At 38.9% G+C, this 24889-nt stretch overlaps 4 protein-coding genes across 7 annotated transcripts in view; 1 reads left to right on the top strand and 3 right to left on the bottom strand.

The window, feature by feature from the left end:
* LOC6568302 overlaps positions 1 to 9555 on the bottom strand; it is a 32792-nt gene extending 23237 nt beyond the window's left edge. Inside the window, exon 1 of the mRNA XM_001994670.3 lies at positions 9223 to 9555. The gene's annotated coding sequence lies outside the window, so the exon portion shown is untranslated. The remainder of the gene's footprint in view (positions 1 to 9222) is intronic.
* Positions 9556 to 10127: 572 nt separating this feature from the next.
* Positions 10128 to 12016, bottom strand: LOC6568303. Its single transcript, XM_001994671.3, has 4 exons — positions 11894 to 12016; positions 11752 to 11821; positions 10467 to 11243; positions 10128 to 10403 (listed from the first exon to the last, which is right to left on the bottom strand). Exons 1-4 carry the CDS (start codon positions 11990 to 11992, stop codon positions 10210 to 10212), a joined length of 1140 nt encoding a protein of 379 aa, XP_001994707.2. The 5' UTR covers positions 11993 to 12016; the 3' UTR covers positions 10128 to 10209.
* Positions 12017 to 15919: 3903 nt separating this feature from the next.
* On the top strand, positions 15920 to 17448 carry LOC6568306. Its single transcript, XM_001994674.2, has 2 exons — positions 15920 to 15994; positions 16072 to 17448. Exons 1-2 carry the CDS (start codon positions 15971 to 15973, stop codon positions 17290 to 17292), a joined length of 1245 nt encoding a protein of 414 aa, XP_001994710.1. The 5' UTR covers positions 15920 to 15970; the 3' UTR covers positions 17293 to 17448.
* A 689-nt stretch (positions 17449 to 18137) lies between these two features.
* LOC6568307 (glycogen [starch] synthase) lies at positions 18138 to 24577 on the bottom strand. 4 transcript variants are annotated; one of them, XM_032740385.1, is made up of 5 exons: positions 24389 to 24577; positions 20470 to 21443; positions 19483 to 20350; positions 19274 to 19409; positions 18138 to 18921 (listed from the first exon to the last, which is right to left on the bottom strand). In XM_032740385.1, the coding sequence occupies exons 2-5, from the start codon at positions 21441 to 21443 to the stop codon at positions 18827 to 18829; spliced, it is 2073 nt and encodes a 690-aa protein (XP_032596276.1). In that variant the 5' UTR covers positions 24389 to 24577; the 3' UTR covers positions 18138 to 18826. The 4 variants fall into 4 exon arrangements, with proteins under 4 accessions (XP_032596276.1, XP_043070737.1, XP_032596277.1 ...); XM_043214802.1 differs by lacking the exon at positions 24389 to 24577 and adding an exon at positions 23182 to 24314; XM_032740386.1 differs by lacking the exon at positions 24389 to 24577 and adding an exon at positions 23601 to 23707.
* Between the last annotated feature and the right edge of the window lie 312 nt (positions 24578 to 24889).

The following is a 24889-nucleotide window of genomic DNA, read 5'->3' as shown; positions in this document are numbered from 1 at the left end:
TTAAATAGCATTTGTGGGCGCAAAGGGTCTTAAGGGGTCTTCAAAATGCTGGCATTGTTTTTTTTTTTGACTCTTGAAGCCAATATAGACAATTGATCATGTTGTGCTCATGTATGTTTAATTTTGTTCTTTTTTCCATAGGACTTCATAATGGTATTTTTTTTTGTTGGCTAAAACAAACATTGCGCAAGGCCTTGAAATTGAACAGAACTAATTTGGAAATATATATAGAAAATAAACCTAAGGGGTCATTTACTTAAAAAAACAAGAAATCTTGTAGACTTCTAAGACATAATGAGTCATTAAAATACTGAACGAAATTCTAGTTTCGAGTCGATGTTGTATGAACTTACTAGAACAATTTAACCTTTTACCGATGATCATAAATAATAGTATGTTAATAAAAAAGTAGTTTTCGTAATAAATATCTGAAAAACCTGTTTCCTTACTCTAATACAGACTAATATAATTACTATATATGATAGCTATTTACAATCACAGAGTAATCGGTAAGTGAAGTATAATTTAGAAAATTATGGTAAAACGTTATTTACTGTTTCCTTATAAAAATTATTTTCTTTTTATATATATACTAACGTAATCATTCTACCTAACAGCTATTTAAAATTACAGTCTCTTATCATAATAATTTAAGCTGTAACTGAAGTTTCGGCAAACATCTCCGAAAATTTGATATTTATGCCAATGGGCAGTCTAATTGCATTTAATGACTTACTTTTTGAATTAATGCTTACCCCCTGCGCTCGGAAAATTCTATTGTTGTAATGCTATAAAACTTGACCAAGTTGGCGGGCCAAAAAAAAAAAAGGCGGTACATATAAATGAACTAATTTAGTTTTCCCAGCGTTATTTCATGGGGATCGGACCGAATGCCATGGCCTGTTGACTGTGTGAATTTCTCACCGTGTAGCGATGAGCGTAAGACGCATTGTACTGTATCATTAATTCACTTTATTAAATAAAACTACAGTCAGCAATAGCAATAATTCTTAGGCGCATTTGTAAGTGGTCTTCAGTTCCGCTCTTCAACGTCTGGTGGGCGTCTTGGCGTCATGGTGGGCGTCCCAAATGGTTGCTATTTTGGCTATAGCTGCTTTTATGTATCTATTGTGGCGACCACGCGGCAGTCAGTCAGTCAGTCAGTCTATCGGGCTTACTTAACAGAAATAATTATGTGGGATACACACACTCAAACACACAACGCGCAACTAAATTAAGCATATTTTAGCTATTTTTATATAGTAAAGTAAAAAAAAAAAAATAATAATGCCAACGCCGACGTCTGGTGCTGTTGATGTTGCCACTGCTGCGGCTGCTGCTTCTTGCCGTTTGTTAATGGCTTTGAAATGAGCAGGGGCCAGCGAGGAGCAGACCCCAGACATGACGAGGCCACCAGCCAAAGATGAAACTCTTTCGCAAGATGAACGCCAAAGACAGCGACAACTTCCACCTGCATAAAAAACGACTACGACGAAGGCGTTGTCTCGTCAGCCACACTCCCTTTTTTGTTACCCACAATAAGCATACCATGTACACATATATACATATATATATATATATATATATATATAAATATATATACCCTATATTAAAAGCAAACGTGTATTTGATATAGCAATAACACGAGAATGTATAATTGTTTGCTGAAGATAAACATTCTACGAAAATGAATTCTCGTACTGCCAATTTTCACCAAATAGAGACTCATTTAAATGTTGTTAAATTCAAATGGATTTGGCCTTTGCAACATTCAACTGAATAATTATTGTGCTAAGGCAGAGCATTCTAGCATCTGGTATAGATATGCTTACCTATATAGTGTTTATATCATTTGGTGTTTTCAAAAGTCAACAGTTCTAATTTGTGTTAAAAACGATAAATAATAATATATCAAAATATTTGTCGAATACTTGTGTAGGTGATCAAATTTATCAAGCGGCTAAAATATAGATTAGACAGATTTAATCAGTCTTAGCTATAATTAATTTTACACATACACTGACTACAGGGTGTCTGTCAGTTGAGCAGTATGGTTATTTTTCTTTTCTATAATTTTTATTTTTAAAATCATCCCCACTAGCGACTTGCAAGTTACACAGACGCAGCATGCCAAACACAAAAAAAAAAGAAAATTAAACTGAAAACGATGGAACACACAAAAAAAAAAGAAGAAAACAAAATAAAAATTGACACCGGAAGTGGCTGCCTCATCTGCCTTCTGCCTCATCTGCGTTGGATGTGTCTCTGGCGCTGTGGCGACGACGAGACAAATTACTTGATTTGCATACATTCTCTTGCTGCTAAAGCTAAAGCCAAACCCGAAACCAAATAAAGGAAAAACATCTCAGCATTGTCATTATTATGCTTGCTTTTTCGTATGGAAATTTATCAAAAAATAAAATGTTTTTCATTCGCGCGCGCGCTTTTCTCTCTCTCGCTTGCTCGCAAATTTAACGCGCAGCCAAGCGCAACAGCGGCAAACAAACAATGGGGAGGGGGAGGTGGACGTGGGTGCAGGCGCCCACAGCTTCTGGGGTATCTGTCAGTTAGACAGCAGGCAGAGCGACTTAGTCCGAGCTGCGTTCGCTCGTTCATTCATTAAGACCAAGAGCCAATTGATGCTTTTTTTTTTTATTACGCGATTCGTTTTTATTTCTCTAGATTGCTAGCCAAACGTAATCCCAATAAGATGGTAGCAACTGTGGCTGCGCTGCCATGCCAGCGATTACCGCAACGAGTCAGCAACAAAGCAACAGTAGCAGCACCAGCAGCAGCAACAGCAACAGAAACAGCAACAACAGCAGCAACATCTATAACAGCGACAATGACAACTAAAAAGAAAATCCAAACTGTTGCACAGTGACGCAAACTGGCCCAGAAAATGGCCTGTCGACATATTTATCATTAGCTTAGTGCTGCTTAATATATTTATGGCATATCAACAACAGTTCATTATTCACAGCTGGAGTCATAAAAACTAACAAAATAAATGTCTGTTGATCAATTTGAACGACATTAGACTTATGTGATTGCATCATGAAAAAGTTTTCCAAGGAATAGTTGCATAAAGATGATGTAATAGGTTTTACTTTTTAAGTGCATTAAGTTTCAAAATGCTCCTCAACATCTAATAGCTCTTATAACTTATTACTGTACAGTGATCGCTCGCAAATTAGAACGCTCCAATTCGAGACGTGACTTTAATTGCAAAACAGTTATAAATTAAATTCACTTTTCAAATAAAAAAATACAAATTAGTTACAAATGTTTAAGTACAAATTAATTAGAATTGTATAAGATCAATCATTTGAAGTAAATGGTTAAATCGACCTATTTAAACCACTATTCGATTATATAGTTATATAGCAAAGATCATCAGAGGTACTATAAATAGCCCTATATTGTCAAGTACTATGTAGCAAGAGATGCATGCACAAGCTTATCAGATGTCATGGCGATTATATAGAAATACTATAACTGGTGCCGATTTAATTATACAAATACACCCAGGCTTATATATAGAAATAAACTGTTATTAAGAGCTTAAAGGTTAATTTAAGATGTGAGCAAGATTTAATATGAGCTTTAAAAATAAATGTTGGCTCGCAAAACTTGTTGTCAGTTCTGAAAATTGTGTCTGTTGAAATTTTTTAAAAATTCTTCAAGATGCTATTTTCAAGTTCATCTGCGACATGAGACGTTATTTATAAATGGCGATAAATATGAAATACTGCAGATTGTTGTGTATTTATATTATCAAATCAATCAGCTTATCAGCACGCTTCAATAGCACCTGTCTGAGCTAGCAGCAAACCGATGGGTAAGTTCGGGTCACACAATCATTTCTAATAGTTAACTTCCCACACATAAAAACGGGCAACACACGTCAAACGAAATTGTTAACATCAAAGAAAAGGAAACAACAAAAACGGACACGCAATGAAAATGAAAAACCAATCTACTCAAACTGACAGATTCACAGACATAGATACAGATACAGATACAGATGCCAACTGGCTGGAGAAGTAGCTCAACAAAGTAAGAGAAAAAACATCTGGGGTGTGGGGGGAGGTAAGGTGGAAAATGTAGGGAATTAAGTCAGTCAGTGACTGTGTGTAACAGTTAACTGAATTTGTCTGCCGTTTGTTGCACAATCGCACGGCCCAAAAGAGAGCGAATGGCCTACGGAGCCAGATGGAAAGTCTTACTCAATCAGTCGACTCAATCTACACACTGCAATTTTAAAAATGTAAAATTCAGCTTCAGTTGGTTCAACTGCAACTGCAACTAATTAGTTTTCAGGCTGTTGCTGCTGCTGCTGTTCGTGCTGTAATCGCAGCAGCGCAACAAACGACAATTTTCCCACTGAATTTTCACTTTTTTTTTTTATTCACTCTCTTTTGTTTTTATGCTGCTGCTGGCCGCAAAAGAAAATTAAAGCCAAACAGCAGCGTAGCAAAGTGCACAAACAAAAGAATTTATGAGTTCGAAAACTTTTCAATAGTCAAAGACTGAGCGGTGATGAGGAAAGAAAGGGGGGCGTTTGTTTTGGATTTGGACTGCAAAAACATTTTACGTTGCGTTGTTCTGTTTTGGAGTCGCCGCGTATCTTTTATGCGTCCCATTGGCATCGTTTGCGCCACAGCCTCTCAAAATATTTAAAAGCCCATAATGAGCACAGTTCATAGACGTTAATTTAAATACATATTTAAATCAGCTGATAAACCAGTTGCTGTTTATGAGCTTATTCTAAGCTGTATGCTCTGTGTCCCTCAATTAATTAGCTTTAAGCTACAGTGAAGCAAAAAAAAAGAAGAAAAATAATAAGACCTGAAAGATTTTTACTTTTCAATGCAACATTCTCTGTTTATGTATGAGAGCTGTATATTTAATTTAATTGATTGTTTGTTAAAAGTTACTGAGGCTCTGACCCATTCTGTACATTCGATAACATTTTACAAATTTAGAAAGTTTCTCATGTAATTATTTTGCGAATAACAAAGTTGAACTTTTTAAATAGCTTTTAATGGACGCTTTGTAAGTTGATTTTTTTTTTCAAAAATAATATTTACTTTGTGCTTTATTATTGTAGAAATTTGCATTTGCCGAACTTTTTAACTATATTACAAAATCATTCAGTATTTTTTTTTTTTTGATTTTCAGACAGTTGAACATGAACATTTACGTATTTGTACAAAGAAATAAATATAATAGTCGCACAGATAATAGAATCAAATTTTATTTGGTAATTTATGTCTATTTACAGTTAAACTGTGACACTTGCGTATACAGATACGATACACAAATTTAATAGATTCTAAATATTTATTTGGACTTTTGGCTAATAGTAGACCCATTAGCAAAACCATTTTCCTACTTATGCCATTTAAAACAATATCAAGCCGCCTATAGAAATACTGTTAGTTAGCCCTATAAGGTTATCGGAATAGGTGCCAAGTATCTTTTACGAGTGGTTTTTGGTGATGTTTGCCACTTGAATTCAAATTCGATTTCAAGTCCGAAATTAAATTCAAAATCATGGCCATGGCTCACATGCGATTTCACGATTACGGCTTTTGGCCGCACAGTAAACACACATAAGCCAATAGCAATAATAGCAACAAATACACACGCACAAGTAAAAAAAAAATAAATAAATACGTAAGCTGGGATGAATAAATGAATATTAAATGGCCAACGGCGGACGAGAAAACAATCGAAGAAGAAGAACAGAACAGAGTAACAGCGTTGCAGTGGACACCTTACGACTGTACGATACTCTGCTCCGAATGTTTTAACTAATCAAGAGACCCAAACTGGGCGTAGCCACATTATGGGTAATTAATCAAAATCGAACAGTCCAAATTTGGCCAGCCTCTACACAAACAAATATTAAATCGCAGTTTACTCGATTTTTAGCATAATTTGTCATATTCTGAAGAAACTTTAAAGAATTATTTTTATGAAAATTATTAAATGGTTTTTATTTTATTTCTGTGCTGTGTAGTCCGTACCTTCCGTATCCGTTTTGGCGAACAGTGTATAAAATTATAAATAAATAAATGGACGGCAAATCCAAGCGATATTCGATACGTAAATACATACCGCAAAATGTTTGCATGTTTGTTTGTTTACCCTATCAATTTGCACTGTGAATGTGCGAATGAGAGTGCGATTGCCAGATTGTGAGCTAGGTGGCAGTGGCGGGTGTGGGGGCGTGGTCGACAAAAGTCGCACAACAAAACACAAAACACAAACGAAAACTAAAATCCAATACCAAAACCAAAATCAAAGCACATGCAACCAAATGCGCTGCGGCGAACAGTGCTGAGAACGCTAAATTTGATTGACGACGACGACGACGACGCTGATGACGACGTCATCGCCAAAGCATTTCAAGCTTGAAACTTGGCCTAAGGTTTCTGTCGAGGCGACGACTGCGTTGCCGCCCACGTCTAAAGTAACAACAACAATAACAAGCAAAACAACAAAGAGATACTTTTACACTCAGGCCAAGCCAAGGGAGCGGAAGCAACAGCTTTGAAAGCCGACGGACACAAGAGAGTGGAGAGTGGAGAACGAAGAGCGGAGAACGGAGAGTCGCGGAGCCATTGGCAGCGAGATTGGCGTGAGAGCGACAACGGCTGTGGTGACGAAGTCAACGACAACGTCGACGTCGACGGGCAGCGGCTTGACAAGCTTTTGCGGTTTTTAGTTACAGGCCGCCAACTTGCTTAGGCACAGTGGATCACAAAAGTTCTGAATATTTCTTTGATTGAGTTCTGAAAAATAAACAGTAATCAGCAGTATAATTCTGTAGAATGAACATGATGATTAAATGTGTTCCAATTTAATTTTCTGCAAGGCCATACTGCGTTTGCTGACGATGTAATATGGATACTGGTTTGCCCCACTGTGCCGCATGCTTTTGTCATTTACATTGTAGCAAGCAATTACATGCGACAAGCCAAGCAAGCGGCTGTTGGTTTCTTATGGTTTTACTTCTTTTTTTTTGTAGGCGTGGCCCAGTTTTGGTGTTGTAGTTTGCCACATTTGGCAGAGACAATTTATGTCAAGCCGACATCTTTGGCGCTGTGCGAAAACATGCGTAAAAGTAGCTTCTTAGCCCCTCTCTCCCCCTTTGGATTGTGTTTCTGTGTGTTAGTGTGTGTATGGCTAATAGGCACAGAAATTAAAACGGCAGCAAACACAAACAAACTTTTGCGCGCACAGCAACATAAAAGGGTGAATAAATGAAATACACTCAGCAAAAAACAATACACCCTAAGGCCAGTATAATTTGGATTTCATATTTATTTTTGTCACATATATTTTCTTGAATATTTTATATATTTAATTTACATTTTCCAGAACAACTTTCTATATTGAAAGCACATATTTTTGAAAAGTGAAAATGCAAATCCATTAGAAAAAATCAATCTTATATACCAATTACCAATATACCAATTGGTATTAAAAGCTAAACAAATAATGCATTTCTATGTTGAATTTCAAAGAAAAATAGTCGAGCTGCTTTTGTAGAAGTCAATTCTAGATCAGATGTTTTTTCCGAGTGTAGCAAGATGTGTGCAAGTATGTGGTGTGTGTGTGTATGTGTGTGTGGGAGGTAGGGTAGAAACGGTACGGGCAAAGGCTGCATTAAACAGCGGTGTTGACAGCCGCAGCGACGACGAAGCTGGCATCTGTCAAACATGTCATACGCAAAATAGCTTAACTGTCATAAAAACAACAAGCGGCGGCCGTAAAACGCTTTATTACAATACTAACAAACAGCAAAAACAACATTGGGACGCACCAGGCAAATGTGCGGCTGCGTTTATGTTTAACAAGTGCAGGACTTAAGGCTGCCTTGCTGAGGGAAATGGATGGGGGAGGTGAGTGCGGGAGGGTCACGGGTTCATTTAAATTCTCTTATTGAGAGATTCTCCGGCATTCGACTTGGTTGTTATTGCAGTTGTTGTTGTCTCGATTTACATTTTTATGCTTTATTTGATTTATTTATTAACTTCTTGTTGCTCTTGCGGCTTCCCCTTTATGCACAGTCTGTCCTCACTCGAACTCACTCTCTTTTGTCTCTCTCTCTCTCTCTATCTCTTTCTCTTTCTCTCTAGCGGCTGCTGCTGCTTCTTCTAGCGTAAAACGCCAACGCCTCGCAGGCACACACACACATACACTGAGAATAGTTTTCTTTTTTGTTTTTTTTTTGCCATGACTGTGTGCCTCAGAGTTAGTGCACGTGTGCATATGTGTGTGTGTGTGTGCGTGTGGCATTTTAATAATAGCACACACATACAATATAAAAGCTCCCGCTGGAGCAGCAAAAAAAAACTATATATATATATATATATATATATATATATATATACAAGCAAAAACATAGAAAAAATGTTGTTGCACTAAAAACTTCAACGCCCGCATGATGATGATGATGGCATATAGCATATAGCAACAGCAACTCACAGCGGAAAGCACAAAATTTCTCCACGGCTCCACTTCACTCACACATATACACCCACTCGTTCTAAGAGCCCTTTGCGGGAGTTGCGAGGTGTGGTTATTTATTTTTTTTGCTTGCTTTGCTATGTTGAGTTTGGCCGCCGCCGCAATAAAGCTCATGTTGTCTACGGCAACGGCAACAGTTATATAGATGTATGTACACACACAAGCATACATCACTGATTGGTTGAAGAGGGGGCAGGGAAAGAGCAACCCTTTTTCCCCAAAAACCGGAAGTTTGTAGTTTTTTTTCAATTAACACTCGCCGCTAAAGAGAGAGCGAGAGAGAGATAGAGAGAGAAGACAAGTTGAGAATTTATTTGCTGCAATTGTACATCATAATATGCATATACACGCGTACATAAATGCTCACACAAACACACATATATATATACAAATAGATATTAAGTTGTATATTGGCGCAATTGCTATTTTTATATATTTGTTGATGTTGTAAAAGATTCGCTTGGAACGTATTTTTTAATTAATTAAATATCGCATTTACGCTTATTGTCGTCATAGTTGCTGACATTATTCTTGCTGTTGTTGTTATTATTGTTGTTCTTATTGTGTTTGGTGTGCTGCAAAACGTGCAATGAAATGTGCGAAACACATACGCATGCACACTCCCTCGCACATATATATATATAACACACTCACACACGCATGTAAACAAAACTCTACCTCTTGTTATTGGCACCTCCAAAGGGAACGCGCGCGACGCCTGCACTGACTCTAAAAGCAAAACAACAAATAAAACACACCGAATGACGACTGCCGACAAGCGAGAGTTGAGAATGCAACTGTAACGGCGACTGCGGTTTGTGTGTTTTGAACTGAACTTTATGCTATTTGCCGCCCCTCTCGACGAAGAGCAAAACGACCGTTACCTTACTTTTCGTTTGTTTTTGTTTTTTGTTTTTTTTTTTTTGTATTTGCGCACACACACTTTACTTCGATTCACAAACAAATTCTGTGTTTTAACACTTTGGTACACACTAAAGACGCGCGCGCGCTATTCAAACAAATGCAAGTCGATACTCTTGCTCTCTCGTTTAACGACTGAAACCGAAATGAGAAAAGCACCGTTGAAACGGGCAAGCCACGGCCAGCTGATTTTTCGTACAACAGTGCTGCCAAGTGCTTGACTTTAGTGCGAAGAGTGCATACCAGCAACAGTGTTGTCGTCAAATCGTGTACGTTGTACAACATTTGAATTGAAAAAGTATTTTCAACCGGGTGGCAACACACATCTTATTGGCGCGTATATTTTAAGATGAGTGATTATTTTAACTCTCAAAATTTTTGAATTTCTGAAAATATTATGTTCTGTGCCTGAAATATATAATGTGTTGTTTTAGTATTCGATAATTAAACCGATGTTACTGGGGTTTTTGAAGAAGAAATACAAAAATGTTTTCATAAATTTGATATAAATTTTAGCCCATTTTGATATATTTTGAATAATTATACAAAATACAAAAAAAAAAAACAATTTTTAAAGTAAATATTTGATGGTTTGACCGGGTTTAACTGCTTTGGCTTTGACCGGCTATTCGAAAATTCCATAAATGAACTTACATTCCACATTAATTTTAATATGTATTTCATATTTAAGAATCTTGGCATATGGTATAAGAGTGGATTTGTATAAATTCACCAATAGATACACTAACGGCATTTGCCATTGCACCATTTCCAGATGCAACCATCGCTTTTCTTGCATCCAAAACCGCCCGGATAAAGTTCACAAAATTCCTCAGATTTTTTGAATTCACAAGCGTCGCCGGGACAAAAGTAATTGTAGCAGGACGACGAGCAGGTTTCCCTCAAGCCCTGCGCACAGCCCGAGCAGTTGATCATCTCTAAAAATAATATAATTATCTGATGAAGCCAATCCAATGATTGATTGATTGGTTATAATTTACCGCTCTCGTGGCAATCGGGAGTTAGGCAACTGGATAATGGTGGGTTCGGCGGCATCACTAGCAGCGGTGGATCGGTTAGTTGAACAATTTCGGGTGGCTTCAGGTAGATTACGGGATGTGTACAGATTCGTTTATCGCACAGCCTATGGCTGTGATTGAAACATATCCAGGTGGGTGCATAGGGACGACAGAAACGTGGACTCCTCACCAAACAACATCCGGATGAAGGATCTGCACTCGAATACGCTGGCGTCGTTGTTGGAATTGTTAGTTCCGGTTGTGGACGAGTCCACCACGTCGTCGTCTCAAAACTGTTGTCCCGATTCGGCTCGTATGGCTTAGGAGTCACATATTCCACATGACTCACATTCTCTGTTGCGTTTTTATACTTATGTTTGTTCTTGATCACATTATCGATTTCCAGTATTGTGGTTATATAGCCCGATGGCTGGCAACTTTTGTTGCGCCACACGGTTCCATGGGGGCAGGCAGGCGAGAGGCAACGACCAGCATGGTATTCACCCCGGCTGCAGATTATTCGGCGGCACTGTTCGTCAAAGTATACAGATCCGGGAGGACAGCGAACCTGCTCATCGGCATCATCACTTGGTGGTTCTATGGTTGTTTCCTCCGTGGTTGTTTCTTCAGGGGTTATTTCTTCAGTAGTCGTTTCTTCAGTGGTTATTTCATCTGTTGTTGTGGTAGGTACTGTGGTATTGTAAGGACAGGGTAATGGTTCTATCAAATAGCAAAACCCATCCGTGTGCAGAAAGTATCCTAGAAACAAAAAAAAAAAAAAAAAAAAATGATTGTCAACAACAACATATATATAAAATAATAGAAAATGTGTTTCCTAATGCATTACCTAACCTAACACAATTTTTATACTTAATATTAATATTTATTTTTGTACTTTTCATTGTGATTTTCAAATTATTTATTGAGAGATAATAACGACAACAATGAACTGCTTTCTTTGTCACGCTATAGATTAAAGATTTTTTTTTTAGATGGGTGTCTAAAAATAAAATCTGTCCGGTTTAAAATGTATATAATACACTCGATGAAGTTTGCGTAGTTGGTATTTTTTATACAAAAACTAAACCAATAGTTTTAATGACAGTATGGGGGTATGATTTAAAACTGAGACAGATGGGCAGAACATTGAAGATGTTGCATATTTACTCAAACGACAAAAAAAAAAAAAATTATTGCGTAATTGCTTGAGGCATTTAAGAAATCGAATCACATTAATTTGATCCATTTGAGCATACGTATAGATTACCTTCCTGGCACATATTCTTTCTGTGGCACATGTTATTCTGGAGCTTATAGCCTTCCGGACACTCCAGCCACTATAAATATTGTAAAATTAATTTGTTTGTCAAACGTGTGGGCATATTCTGTTGTTGCTCAAGAGTGATTACATTGCCATACGCATCTTGATAACCTGCCACATCGCGAACGCTCGACCAAATCGCACAAAAGTATATCACAATAATTGAGAAGTGCGAAGAAGACAACATTACAAGTAATTCTGCCTTACGATCCGATCAAAGGCGATGTTCATTCAACAACTGAGCTCAAGCGACGACTAATCGAATGCGGCGCCTGACGAAGCTTTTGCAGTGACAATCAAAATCATAATTGTTCCAGCACTGATAACCTTTTCTAAAAATAGTGTTCAAGTCGAATAGGTTTGCATCCGGCAAAACGATGTGCGACTTCCGACGTTCGATTGACAGCCTCACTAGTCTTGAAAGACTCAACAGCTTCATTGATAATCGACATGTTCGTCTATCAAGTAATGCTGCTGCTGTTGCCTTGGCTTCTCTTGGCCCTAAAGCTGGCCAACGCCCAATCTCCGCAGAGTGCCGTCGGTGACGTCAGTGTTCCATGCGTGCAGGCAATCTCTGCTCCATGCCTTCTCCAAAGTGGGATCTATTTCCTGCCAGCTGCAGCGCCGAGTGCAAATCGTGAGTGAAATTTTGTGTCTTATTAATGCTCTCATTATATAAATAAATATGTTTAATATTTCTTGTTTATTAGCACAAAACAGCATAAATAGCCTACAGCCATGTGTTCCCGTACAAGGCCTGCCTTCACCTTGGCCGCATCAGCCTGTACCGTGTGTCCCAATTACTCCTTGTCCAAAGCAACCTATAACATCCTATCCTCAACTCCCTACGAACCCAAATAGTTTAGTTCCATCTCACCCAGCACCTTGTCCAAATCAACCTGTTACTCCCTATCCTCCAGTTCCATCTCAATCAGCACCTTGTCCAAACCAACCTGTAACTCCTTATCCACCAGTTCCTTCTCAGGCTACCCCTTGTCCAAATCAACCTGTTTCTCCTTATCCTCTAGTTCCATCTCAACCAGCACCTTGTCCAAATCAACCTGTAACTCCTTATCCCCCAGTTCCTTCTCAACCAGCACCTTGTCCAAATCAACCTGTAACTCCTTATCCCCCAGTTCCTTCTCAACCAGCACCTTGTCCAAATCAACCTGTTTCTCCTTATCCTCCAGTTCCATCTCAACCAGCACCTTGTCCAAATCAACCTGTAACTCCTTATCCCCCAGTTCCTTCTCAACCAGCACCTTGTCCAAATCAACCTGTTTCTCCTTATCCTCCAGTTCCATCTCAACCAGCACCTTGTCCAAATCAACCTGTAACTCCTTATCCCCCAGTTCCTTCTCAACCAGCACCTTGTCCAAATCAACCTGTTTCTCCTTATCCTCCAGTTGAACCTCAACTGTGTAATCCAAATGTGCCTGTGGCAACCCCAAGACCCACTCAAACCTCCACCCAACCTCCCATCCTATCCACCACTCAACCAACGACTTCAACGACTATAGCGCCATCTACCACGCCCGCACCTGCTCAAATTCGTCGTTGCCCCAATGGAACCGTCCTCATCAATGGCAACTGTCGTCTGGTCTATTGCCGGTCAAGGATTTTCGAAAATGGACGCTGTGTGGAGACTCGATGCCCACATGGCACTTATTGGACTGGTCAGAAATGTGCACCACCCGATCCCATTGAGCTGGCTCCCATTTATCTAAATCGAACGATCATCAATCAGAATTTGGAGAAAAAACCCAATTTTGTTCTAAATAATGTGCATAATCTGGTTGTCAATGCCTCAATCACGCTGCCAACAGACTACAGGGATTACGAAGAGGAAGAGGAGGAGGAGGAGAAGGAGGAGAAAACACCTAATCCACTTAAATGCTGCACTGTGATCGGTCCACGCATCTGTCGCTGTTCTACGGAAAGTATTCGCTGGCAATGCTACAATAAAAAGCAGCAGATTTGTGGCAATTTCTGCAGCGCCCCCAAAATGGCGCTAAAACCGCCAACAGTGAACACCTGGAACGATGACAATAATGAAATGCTGATTATGCCGCCCAATTTTAACTCCGGATGCCAACAGAGAGGCAACTGTGGCCAAACAGCAGGTAACTCAATATCTATTTGAGAATCTGGGTAGATTTGCGTATGAATCTTATATTTTGTTATACCTTATAGAGAGGTATGACTGCAGCGGCTGTGCTTCGGGCCAGATGGTATCCTGTTCCCCTTATTGCTACAATTATCGCTGCATTAGTCCTAACTGCGCATTCTACGACCAAGAGCAATTTTGCAGTTCGCAACAATTTGCGGGCTCTGTCGGTTGCCGCAGGGAGGATGGCTGGGGTCGATAGAGCATCTACCTCTTTGAGACAAAAGATGGATGAGAAAAGATGGGAGATGATTTTGAAGACATCATTCAACAATAGCGAATACTAAATTTCATTAAAATTCAAACTTGTTTAATCATTTAATTCGAATTTTTGTAAGTATCAGTATCAAATAAAAAATTAATTCAATTTTCCCATTTAATTAGATTTCATTAAGTCAAAAAATGTGTGTGTCGTGGGTGTATAATTGTTTAAATTAATTTGATCATTTAATTTAATTCTTGTTCTGATTATATGCACCCAATTTTATATTTTATAAAACATTGCAGACAATATTAATTTTTCTACAAACAAAAAAAATGAAATAAGGCAATTAAAGGCTTAGTATTATTGTACGAACGCCGATCTGAGTTAACATTGTGAATTGTAGCAATTTTAAGTTTACTAAATATGGTTACACTTTCTAGAAGCGCGAAATAATAACGACAAGAAAAAAATAAATAATAAGACAAATTTAAAAAAATGCTTGGAAATTTTAACATACAAATTTGTTGTCTAAATTTGTAGATTGGGAAAAGAACAAATTGCGTTAGATATACTAATTTATATTACATTACTAATACTATTTAAATTCAATTCTTCAATAAGTCGGGTGGGACAAATTTATAAGATCTAAGGACGGGATACAAATTTCCAGTTTTGAAACGGTATCAATTATTTTCACTTACGAATGTCTATCTTATTATTACTTAATATTAGAAATTTTGAATTGGGAGTGCTGAGAGAGAACTGGTTTACTATATGTTAGCATAAGGAATTTGTTAGTAAAAGCTTTCAAAGCTCTATGACACATAACATTGATACGTCTGCCTGTGATAAACATTTGCATTTTTTGAAGCACTCCATTGATAAATCACCGGCTATGACGTGTTCATGATCATTTTGACTTTGAAAAATTCCGGATTGCTTGTGTCACATTTTGCTATATGCCGCATGCCATAATCTATGAATATTGTTAATACCTTTGGTTCCGACGATATTACTCTCTGAGCGGAGAAAGTTTTGCAATGAGTTCTCTAAAATACCACTACAAACTTACCAAATTTTTTTCCGTGGGACTAATAAATTCTTTATTAAATTAAATGCAAAACACCGTCGACTTTTAAGTTAAGTATTTAACAAACAAACTTCAATAATTGTGCCATTAAGCATTAACATTTACGACATAATATTTGATCTTTGATGTTTGAATGGTTCTCAATAAGGTATTTTCACTACACTCACGCTCAAAAACTGATAAGTGTAGCGCAATCAATACCATAAGATAAGTCAGCTATCTAATCAATTGTATGTGAAAACATAGGAATGCTAGTCGAGAAGACTCGAATACGAAATACCTTAAGTAAATCGAAAAGTTTTTCAAATTTTCATTAAAGACTATATTAATTCTCAATCTTAAGATATATACATACATAAAATGAAATAAACTTGATCTACGTCGGTTATACTAGAACTTATATTCCAAATTTTGAACTCTCTTTTAGTCTCTCTCTTTCTCTCTCTCTCTCTTTGAGGTTGGCGCGTTCATACAAACGCTAATCGAATCGGCTGTTGATCCAGATCAAGAATATGTATTAACCCTAGGGGGTCGAAGATGTTTCCTTCTGCCTGTTACAAACATTTGCATAAAACCATCATACCCTTTTTATCTATTTTAAATTGCTTCAGGGTATAATAAAAAATAAAAATTCACATTTTTGGCTGCAGTCGAGTATAAAAGTTGTCCGGAAATATACCTAGTTATAATCATTCCACATTCGATGGCGAACACTCTGAAAATAAAGGTGAGTTTCAGAAATATATATAGTGCTCATTACATTTGCTAACCGTCGATTCTTATTTTATGTAATATGAATTGTAGGTAAACGTCATCGTGGCTGTGCTTCTGCTGGCCTTAAGCTTATCGTTGGTTAATGGCGATGACAGCGATGCCAGTAAGGGTCGGATTGTGGTGCACACACCGCTGCAGAATTATGAGCAGCCATCGCTGCGCGACTACGAGGAGTGCCACGAGAATCGGGACAACTGTATGGCAATCTGTGCCGGCAAGCCAAAGTGCGAATCAGAATGTCCGCTGTGTCCAGAGCTAACGGATGAGCCGCTGCTTGTGCAGGGCGTGAACGATACGCTTTACGTGGCACCCGCTCAGCCTGCCCTCAACACTACCAACATCATACGGCTGACCAACCAGATCAACAATGTGATTCAGAATGACATTCAGGCCCGCAACGAGGTGAATGTGAAGGTGCATCAGAATGTGTCACAGGTGGGCGGAAGATTTGGACTCGGTTACAATGAGCAGGGCTCCTGTTGTTATGTGGTGCGTAGAGATCGCAGTTGTGACGAGGAGAACAAGGAGCACAAGGCGCTCTGTCAGGAGCACTCCCGCCAACGCGTCTGTGGTGAGCGTTGCCAGGCGCGTGTGATGATCGCCAAACGTATCGTTATGTGCAAGAAGGATCAATCCGATGATTGCCACGAGTCTGTGGAGTATGTGCCACGTCGTCACAGATCGAGGCAGGAGAACCAGCAACAACAGCAATCATCACCTTGTCGCTACATGAACAATTGGCCTTATGTGAACTGCGGTGGTCAGGATCGAGGTGGCCGTCGTCTTAGACGCGGCACATGTCAGCGTTGCCTACAGTTGCCCTATGGCTACATATTACAGAACGGCTTGCAGGCAGAATGCGTCGGCTGTTTTCAAGGCTATGCTTCTTCAATGATGCCAGCACCCATATTTTATTCACCCTTTGCACCCATGCCCAATTTTGGCTATAATTATATGCCGCAACCAGAGAGCCAGCATCATGATAAGGAACAGGAGCCGAGCAGCGACATGGACGACGGTGGTGTTAATGATGGATGGGTGTTGGAAACGGAAAACTGTGTCGACGCCAATGGACAGCTGGTGAATTGCCCTAAAGATGAAAATGCTGCTGCACCTGGTAACAAACAGCCAGAGTACTTGGAGCAGGGCGACAGTCTCGATACGGACAGTCTCGATACGGACGATTCGGGCTATGATGTTCCCATCCAGCGTCGACGTCGCCGTCGTCATCATCATAACCCCAACAATTAAAGGAATTGCATAATTTTTAACCTTAAAAGCTTTGCCAAATTTTGCATAAGCAAATAACAAAAAATGTATTAAAAGTTAGTTAAACATAAAAGAACAGTTAATGTACGTTTAAAAATAATTATTCATTTTAATAAATGCATTACTTTTTTACCAAAACGTTATGAGTTTGAGCTGAGAGACGATTTACGCCGATCAAGTATATAAAAATGTCTCCAAAATTCAATGACAAATTATAAATTATACCCTGAAAGGGAATAAAAAAAATGCATTTTCACAAATTTATTCGCACAATCCATATTTCACATGACGGCAAACTCAATTATACAATTTGAAAGATAAGATTCGTTCAGTAACCGTAAGCTTCACAAGGCTAATCAACTGTTGCTTATAGTTTGTAGCTTGTCGCTTATAGTTGTGTAGCCAACGTTTTTCCATTGACAAATTGGAATTTTATAATGTATATGAAACACAGTTGATTGCATTTCCTTATAGCTTTGAAAATAATGTGTATTTTGAGCTGTAATGTGGTTCAAAGCTGTTATGTATTATGGACCTTGTGGGAAACAAACAATTATTATTATATTATCTAGCATAAACCCATAAAGATTCCATTACTATCGCGTGCTTAATGTATTTTAATCATTGTCGGCTATAAATGAGATATGGTTAAAAATTTCTATAAATATATTATTTTGGAATTTAGTAATTTAATAATTTTCTTACCTGCATTTTATAATTCTTGAACTGAATGAATAACTTCTTCGTCCGGTGTCTTGGTCAAGAATGACGTCAGTAATGCATCGATTTATGACAAGCTAATAACAATAAAAAGCACATAGACCATATAAAGTAGCATTGGTAACTGGCTAATAGAATATTATATTTAAACGTTGATTAATCAATATGAGGCAGTATATTTAACGATACATTTTGGGCGTTGCTACATTGATTGGATTACCTTGAGGGGGTTTACTAACTTTTTCATTTTGTCATATACACAAACAAATATATGTTATTTTGAACATAGTGCGTGTAACTTTTACAGTTACCTGATTAGCTATAGAATATATGCCATATTCTTCGCATTGTTGGGTAAATATTTAATAAAGAACTAATTGCGAATGAGCATTCTAATTATATGCTGTTGTTTTGATAAGGTCATTTAGTGTGGCAGATTTGTTTGTACCATAGTAAATAATAATAATTTAATTTGATTGAATAACATATGTGTTTTTTTTTGTTGTTTTGTTAATTTGTGTTCGGTGTAAGGGAATTTGCTCTGCTTATAGACTAAACAACATGAAATAGAATTTTCCATTATGCAAATATACTCAAATTGTTCTAACTGTTGCATATGAGCATATAAATTTGTTTTTGAAAACAGTTTCAGAATAAGGTAGATAGTTTCTTTGTGGGCGTTACCAATTTGTTGACTGCGTGCCCTTTGAACATATGAAACAAAATTACTAAACTTATGGTAATATTGCGCTGTATGAAGTGTTCGTAAAGCCAGGGATGTCAATGGGTTGCTGATTTACTTAATACCCAATTCTTTCAACTCAGTTTCCTCATCTACAGAGTCCTCCTCGTCATCGGAGCCGTGCACCGAGGGCGCTGGCGTAGTGTGGCCTGTGAGAAAAAGAAAAAAACACGGTGAAGAAATAATTTAAAATTTCTCTGTGTAAAAAGTGTTTAATATCTGATCGCATGTAATTGAGTTAATATGTAATCTTTATTGAACATTTCTAATTACAACTCAATGACTGTTGAAAGTCAAATCGAACGCATTTAAGTCATATAAATATTGCTAAGTTTATGCTCGTAAATAATACTGATTTGAAGTGAACCAGCTGATTTATGTGATAAGCTACAGCTGTGTTTAACATAATTAAAAAAAATACTATATATATACATAAATATGTATATAGTGTTTAAGTAAACAGGGTTCAATAAAGATTATTGTTTCATTAGTGGAACTTACGTGACGACGTGGGACTTGATGGCTCACTCTGTGGACGTGAGAACAGCAAATTGCTGCGAGAACCGTACGTGGAGGTCTCGTCCACATAGTCGGGATAGACGGCCTGCAAGGCCTTCACCCTAGCCTGTCTGTAGTACTGTAGGATAAAAATAAATTGCACAGATAAATAACGTTTTAAGCTAAAGATGTATTGGGTCAATAATACGTACAATGCCCAGCGTACGCCAGTCCAGCAAATCGCTGAGGCGCTCGGTGCGATTGCGCTGAATGATGCGCTGGCGGCGATTCAGACGCGAGAACTCCATCATGAAGCTGGACAGCTGTTGGACGCTGTTCTCCAGGCCAATGTAGCGGCGATCGACAATGTAGATGCCATAGGATTTGGGATCACTGATGTGCTCCTGCATGAAACAACCGAATCCCGACAGATTTGTGGTCACACTTGGTATGCCCATGACGGTGCACTCGGCCGGTGTATAGCCCCATGGTTCGTAGTACGATGGGAACACACCCAAATGGCAGCCACGGACAAACTCCTCGTAATCGATGCCAAACAACGGATTCGTTGAAGTCAAGAACTCCGGGTGGAAGACCATTTTTACGCGATCGTGCACCGAATTGAACAAATTACAGCGACGAATCGCCGATAGGACCGGATCATTCCAATCATCTGACACATTGTGGGTGGTAACCGGTGGCATTGTATCGCGTTGCATGGCAAACATACAGCGCTTGATCTTCACCAGATCATCCTTTTGGAGCAGCTCATCGGGACTGGGTATGTGGCCCTTGACGCATGTATCGAACATGCGCTTGCCAACCGCCTGCTGCACATTGGTGATGGTGTCGCGCAGCTGCTTGATGACCGCATGGCCACGCAGCGAGTCCACATTGAAGTTATTCGTCTTAGTGGGGAAAATGAGGAAGGCCACCACCGTGGTGTCGGGACGCTCGTGCTTCAGCATCGCATTGAGGCGGGCCAGCGATTCGATGAATATATCAGCGCCCTTGTTGCCAAACTCATAACGGCCGGCAATGAAGAAGTACAGCGTCTTGTCCAGATCGAAGTCCATATGGCTGCAGAGGAGTATTAGTGTTGGTAAGTTGGCTAGTTAAATAAGTTAATTCACAAAATTTGAAAAGCATTCACAGTGGAACTATGAAAAAATAGTTCCACCTTTAGGTAAAACACTTACCCATAGAAATGGCCGCGTACAAACTCATTGATTTTCTCCTTGGCAACGGCATGCAAATTCTGGAACTCATGAATGGCCGAGAACTTCTTCACGTTCAGGCCGTTTGGCGTTATGATGTCCGGTTTGCGTTTGAGCAGGTGCTCCGCCTCGTAGCCCGTGATCTCCGATACGGTGGTGAAGACATGCGCCAGATGTGTGGCGCCACGCTCGAGGCAATAGCGATGATAGATCTGACGCTTGCCAGCCTCCTCGTCCACAGCGAATTTATCGAGATTGTTGTAGAAATCGGTGTTGCCGGCGCACAGATAGCGACCGAGGAGCGTCGCATGCGTGGTGAACACGGTGGCAATCTCGATTTGACGGGTGCGCAGCACTATGAGTGCCACACCAGCCTGCCACTCGTGAAAGTGGGCAACGATCCGCGGTGCACTGAGATCATTGCGTTGCGAGTAGCCATCGGCACAGTTGCGAAACTCCTCTAGGAACTCGGCAATCATAAAGCCCAATATAATGGCATCGTTTGTCTCAATATCCATATGTGGTATGCCAATGTGGCACTTGTCCCACATCTCCGACTTGAACTGATCCAGCTTCCAGGCGGCTGAGCCAATGTCAAACAATATCAGCTGCGGATTGCCATCGACAAGCCAGCGACCAGTGTGAATTTTGTAGCCTCGCGAACGCATCGTGTTGACAGCATCGAGCAACGGATTGCCGCGTGGAAATTCCATTTCCTCCATTTCGGTGCGGGCACACGCCTCCTTGTAGGGACCCATCATGCACAGCTGCTCGCCCATCTCCTCGGTGGAGACATAGGCCTTCGACCGGATCACCGTATAAATGCCGCCCACTTTGTTGGCCACCTCCCATGCGACCTCAAAGTTCCAGCGATTCTCGCGCGATGCAATATCGCCGCGATCGAAATAATCCTTCAGGTCCGCGCCGGACTCCACGCGTGAAAATCGTCGATTCATCTGCATTAAAAAGAATACAAACAAATACACAATTAGCGATTAGCACGGCAATTTAGAAAAAAAAAAAACTGTGGCTTGAATTGTGTTGCACCCAACCCGCACGGCCATAGACGAAGCATCTTGATCTTCAAAGCGATACGACATTTGACGACGCAGCATCGTGAAGCTGGACAACCTCGCAGTCCGCTCAATCGAAACGAACTGATTGATAATCGCAACTATTTTTAGCTGCCGGCTGACCCAGATTACACTCGCTTAACTGTTAAATTGTAAGCTGGCGCTACTGGAGAGCGTCATCAGCAAAACCGGCTGCTCACGTTGCATCATCTTGAACAGCAGCATCAACATCAACATCGAGCTCTCAACTGATAGCAACCGACTATCAGTTGAGAGCTCGATGTTGATGTTGATGCTGCTGTTGATAACAACGCTCGACGATAGTCGATCGCCGTTCGCTGCTCGCCGCATGTGGCAATGGCCCTGACACTCAAAAGCGACGACTTCGCTTTGCATTTGTCGCCCATAAGTTGGGTTCGTCTATATTTAGTTGAGTAGGAAATGAGCGAAGAAAAGCGCTGGCAATGCCAATTTTTGTACACATATATGTTTATACGGCGAAATTATGGCACAATACTTTTTATGGCAATTGCAAAATATATACAAATATATATATACACATATATTTCTGCACATATATTCACATATATATGTATATATATAGTCTATTTAAAAACAAGCCCTATCGATTTGTAAAAATATTAAGCGTTGATATTGTGAAAATTATGTAACCTCACTCGAACAAAAATGTGCACCTTATAATCATAGAAAGCATTTATTTGAAGACAAATGTATATTATATATAAAAGGAAATCACAAATACAAATCATAAATAACTCTTTCGGATGGAATATTAAATATATATATATATATATATTTTTTATTATCACTTCAGCTGTCGTTTGAAACGTGGCAACTGTTTTCCGGTTTTCAAATAATTACAATTTGGTAAGCCCATTTTTCCATCTTCAAAATTTGTATTTGTATTTATGTCCTTAGACAATTTTCATTATGTCTCATAAGAAACGATATTTTTTCTCAAAATCGAAAATGTTGGAAATGGAAGCTCAAATGAAAAATCATTAGTATAAATATTATTTATCCAACTGTACATGCGATTATATAAAACTCCAATTGATATATATATATATATATATATATATATTACATAGCAGGTCCAATTCTATCGACTTAATTAAGCGCAAATAATTTACATGTTTTACGATCAACCAATTTACATTTTGACCTACGCGTGACGGTATTTTTGACATGACACGAGCTCTAATTTAAACTAACTTTTTTTAAATTTTTATTGATTAATTTAACATTGAAAACCATTCTGGGGAGCTCTTAATTAATTCTTTAACAATTATTGTTATATTTGCGAAGAAGTTTCTTCTTTTTTTTAACTAATAAAATGTTTTACAAAATAAATTCACATTCCCTTAAATCCTGAATTGAATTTTCATTTTTCAAATATTAATAGGGAATATAAAATTCACGTTGCTCCACAAATGTTTTCGGCATATTTAATATTTTCCACACATTATGTAAATTCATATTTTATTCACAACCAATCGATTTAGTTATAATTCAGCTCTTGTAAATTAAATTTGTCGGTATTTTGTTGATATATTGATATCATTTCATTGAACAGCCTCCATTTTCTGCGTATTCTTACTTCTTTTATTTGTTATTTAGAAAAGTAGAGTTTGAAGGGTTTTCTCAAAAATTCACTCATATATCTTGTGATTTATGCAATTCATTCATATAATTTCAACGTGCTCCTTTCACACTTCTCTTCTCGGTTTTCTATGGAAACTGGAGCTAGTTTGATCAACGCGCACACATACACATACACACGCTCACACACACACATTTATATTTTCCGTGTGTGGGGAAAGGTTGCCCTTTTCGAATTTGGTCACTTGAAAATTGTTTAACAATAATTAAGTATGTGACAAAAGTTAATTATCATGTTGTAAAGCGCTCGAAAGTAAAAGTTGAAGAAGAAGAAAGTGCATTTTTAGCTAAAGATTCGACACTGAAAGATAATTTTCAATTGCTCGTCGTTTGGCACATGTTCAATAATTCTCTTACGCTTTTATTGAATTAATTTTAATTTCGGCAGCAGCAGCAACGAGGAGGCAGCGGTGGCGACTCTTGCACGCGCAACGAGAATATTGCTACCTACACAAATACAATTGTGTATATGCGTGTATAAATATTCGGGCTCAGGCTGCGCCGCTGCCTTTGGGTGCTGCTGCCGGCGTCGCAGCGACTGCAAGAAACTCCAACAACAACAACGAGAATAGGAGCAGAAGCCCAAGCAGCGCAGCAACGTCTCTGCTTGTGGCAATGTCTCTTTTTTTTCAGGCAGGCAGGCAGGCAGCAGCAGCAGGCAGGCAGTAGACAGCTAAAAGTCAAATAAAGGTCAGTGGCTGCGTCGCTGTCGCCGATGTGCGCGGGCAGAGCATTAAAATTTTCACCATTGTTGGTAGTTTCTTTGGCGTTTAACTCGCTCAACAAGTTTAACTTGATAATAATTTGTTGTTGCAGGCGCGACACGACACGAAGGAATCTCTATGTATATGTGTGTAGCATATAACAACCGGCGCATTGATAGTAAGCAGCGGCAGCGCATCGGCTTATCAACGCTTTTTTTTTTGTTTATGTTTCACTTTTATCACTTTTTAGCGCTGGTGCAAAAAAAAATTTATGCATTGGCGCCGAGGGCAGCCGGCGTCGGCATTGGCGCCAATGTTCAATATGCTGATAGCGATAACGAATGTGTTTTGTCTGCCTGTGCGTGTGTGTGTGTGTAGGCATAATATAATGCCAATCGCGCAGCTGTTAACTTAGATTATTTCACGCAAAAACTCATTCACCTTGCAGCCGTCGTCGTTGTTGGCAGGTACAAACAAAACAAACAACTGGCGGGCAGTGTTGTTCAGTCATTTAAATTGTCGACCAGCGGCTGCTCGCACGATATCGATAAAGGCCAACGATATCATATGCTATATCGAGTTGTGTTGAGTCGAGCGGTTTCAAATAGAACTTTCATACAATTTTATCCTAATCATATTTATGTGTGTTACACAGATGGCTAACTACATGCTAAATTTGTACAGTATTTTTGGTTACTGAATGTTTTACTGCCCTGGACTGTAGCGTTGCCACCTTATGCTTTGTATTATTTTGTAGCAGTCAGCCTGAGACATGTTGCAAAAAGCGCGCAGTCTTTAAATATATTTAAAAAAGTAAACCAGGTAACAATTTGATGTTCTTATTTCAAAAAAAGTAAAACTTTACATTTAAGTGTATTATAATTTTCTCTAACTGACCAAACCTAATTTTGGCTTCCCATTACTTAATCGTCTCATATTTTT

Source organism: Drosophila grimshawi, unplaced genomic scaffold (assembly GCF_018153295.1).
Source record: "Drosophila grimshawi isolate 15287-2541.00 unplaced genomic scaffold, ASM1815329v1 contig_311, whole genome shotgun sequence".
NCBI classification, from domain to species: Eukaryota; Metazoa; Arthropoda; class Insecta; order Diptera; family Drosophilidae; genus Drosophila; species Drosophila grimshawi.
The sequence above is the reverse complement of the archived record's forward strand: the minus strand, read 5'-3'. Positions and strand labels throughout refer to the sequence as shown.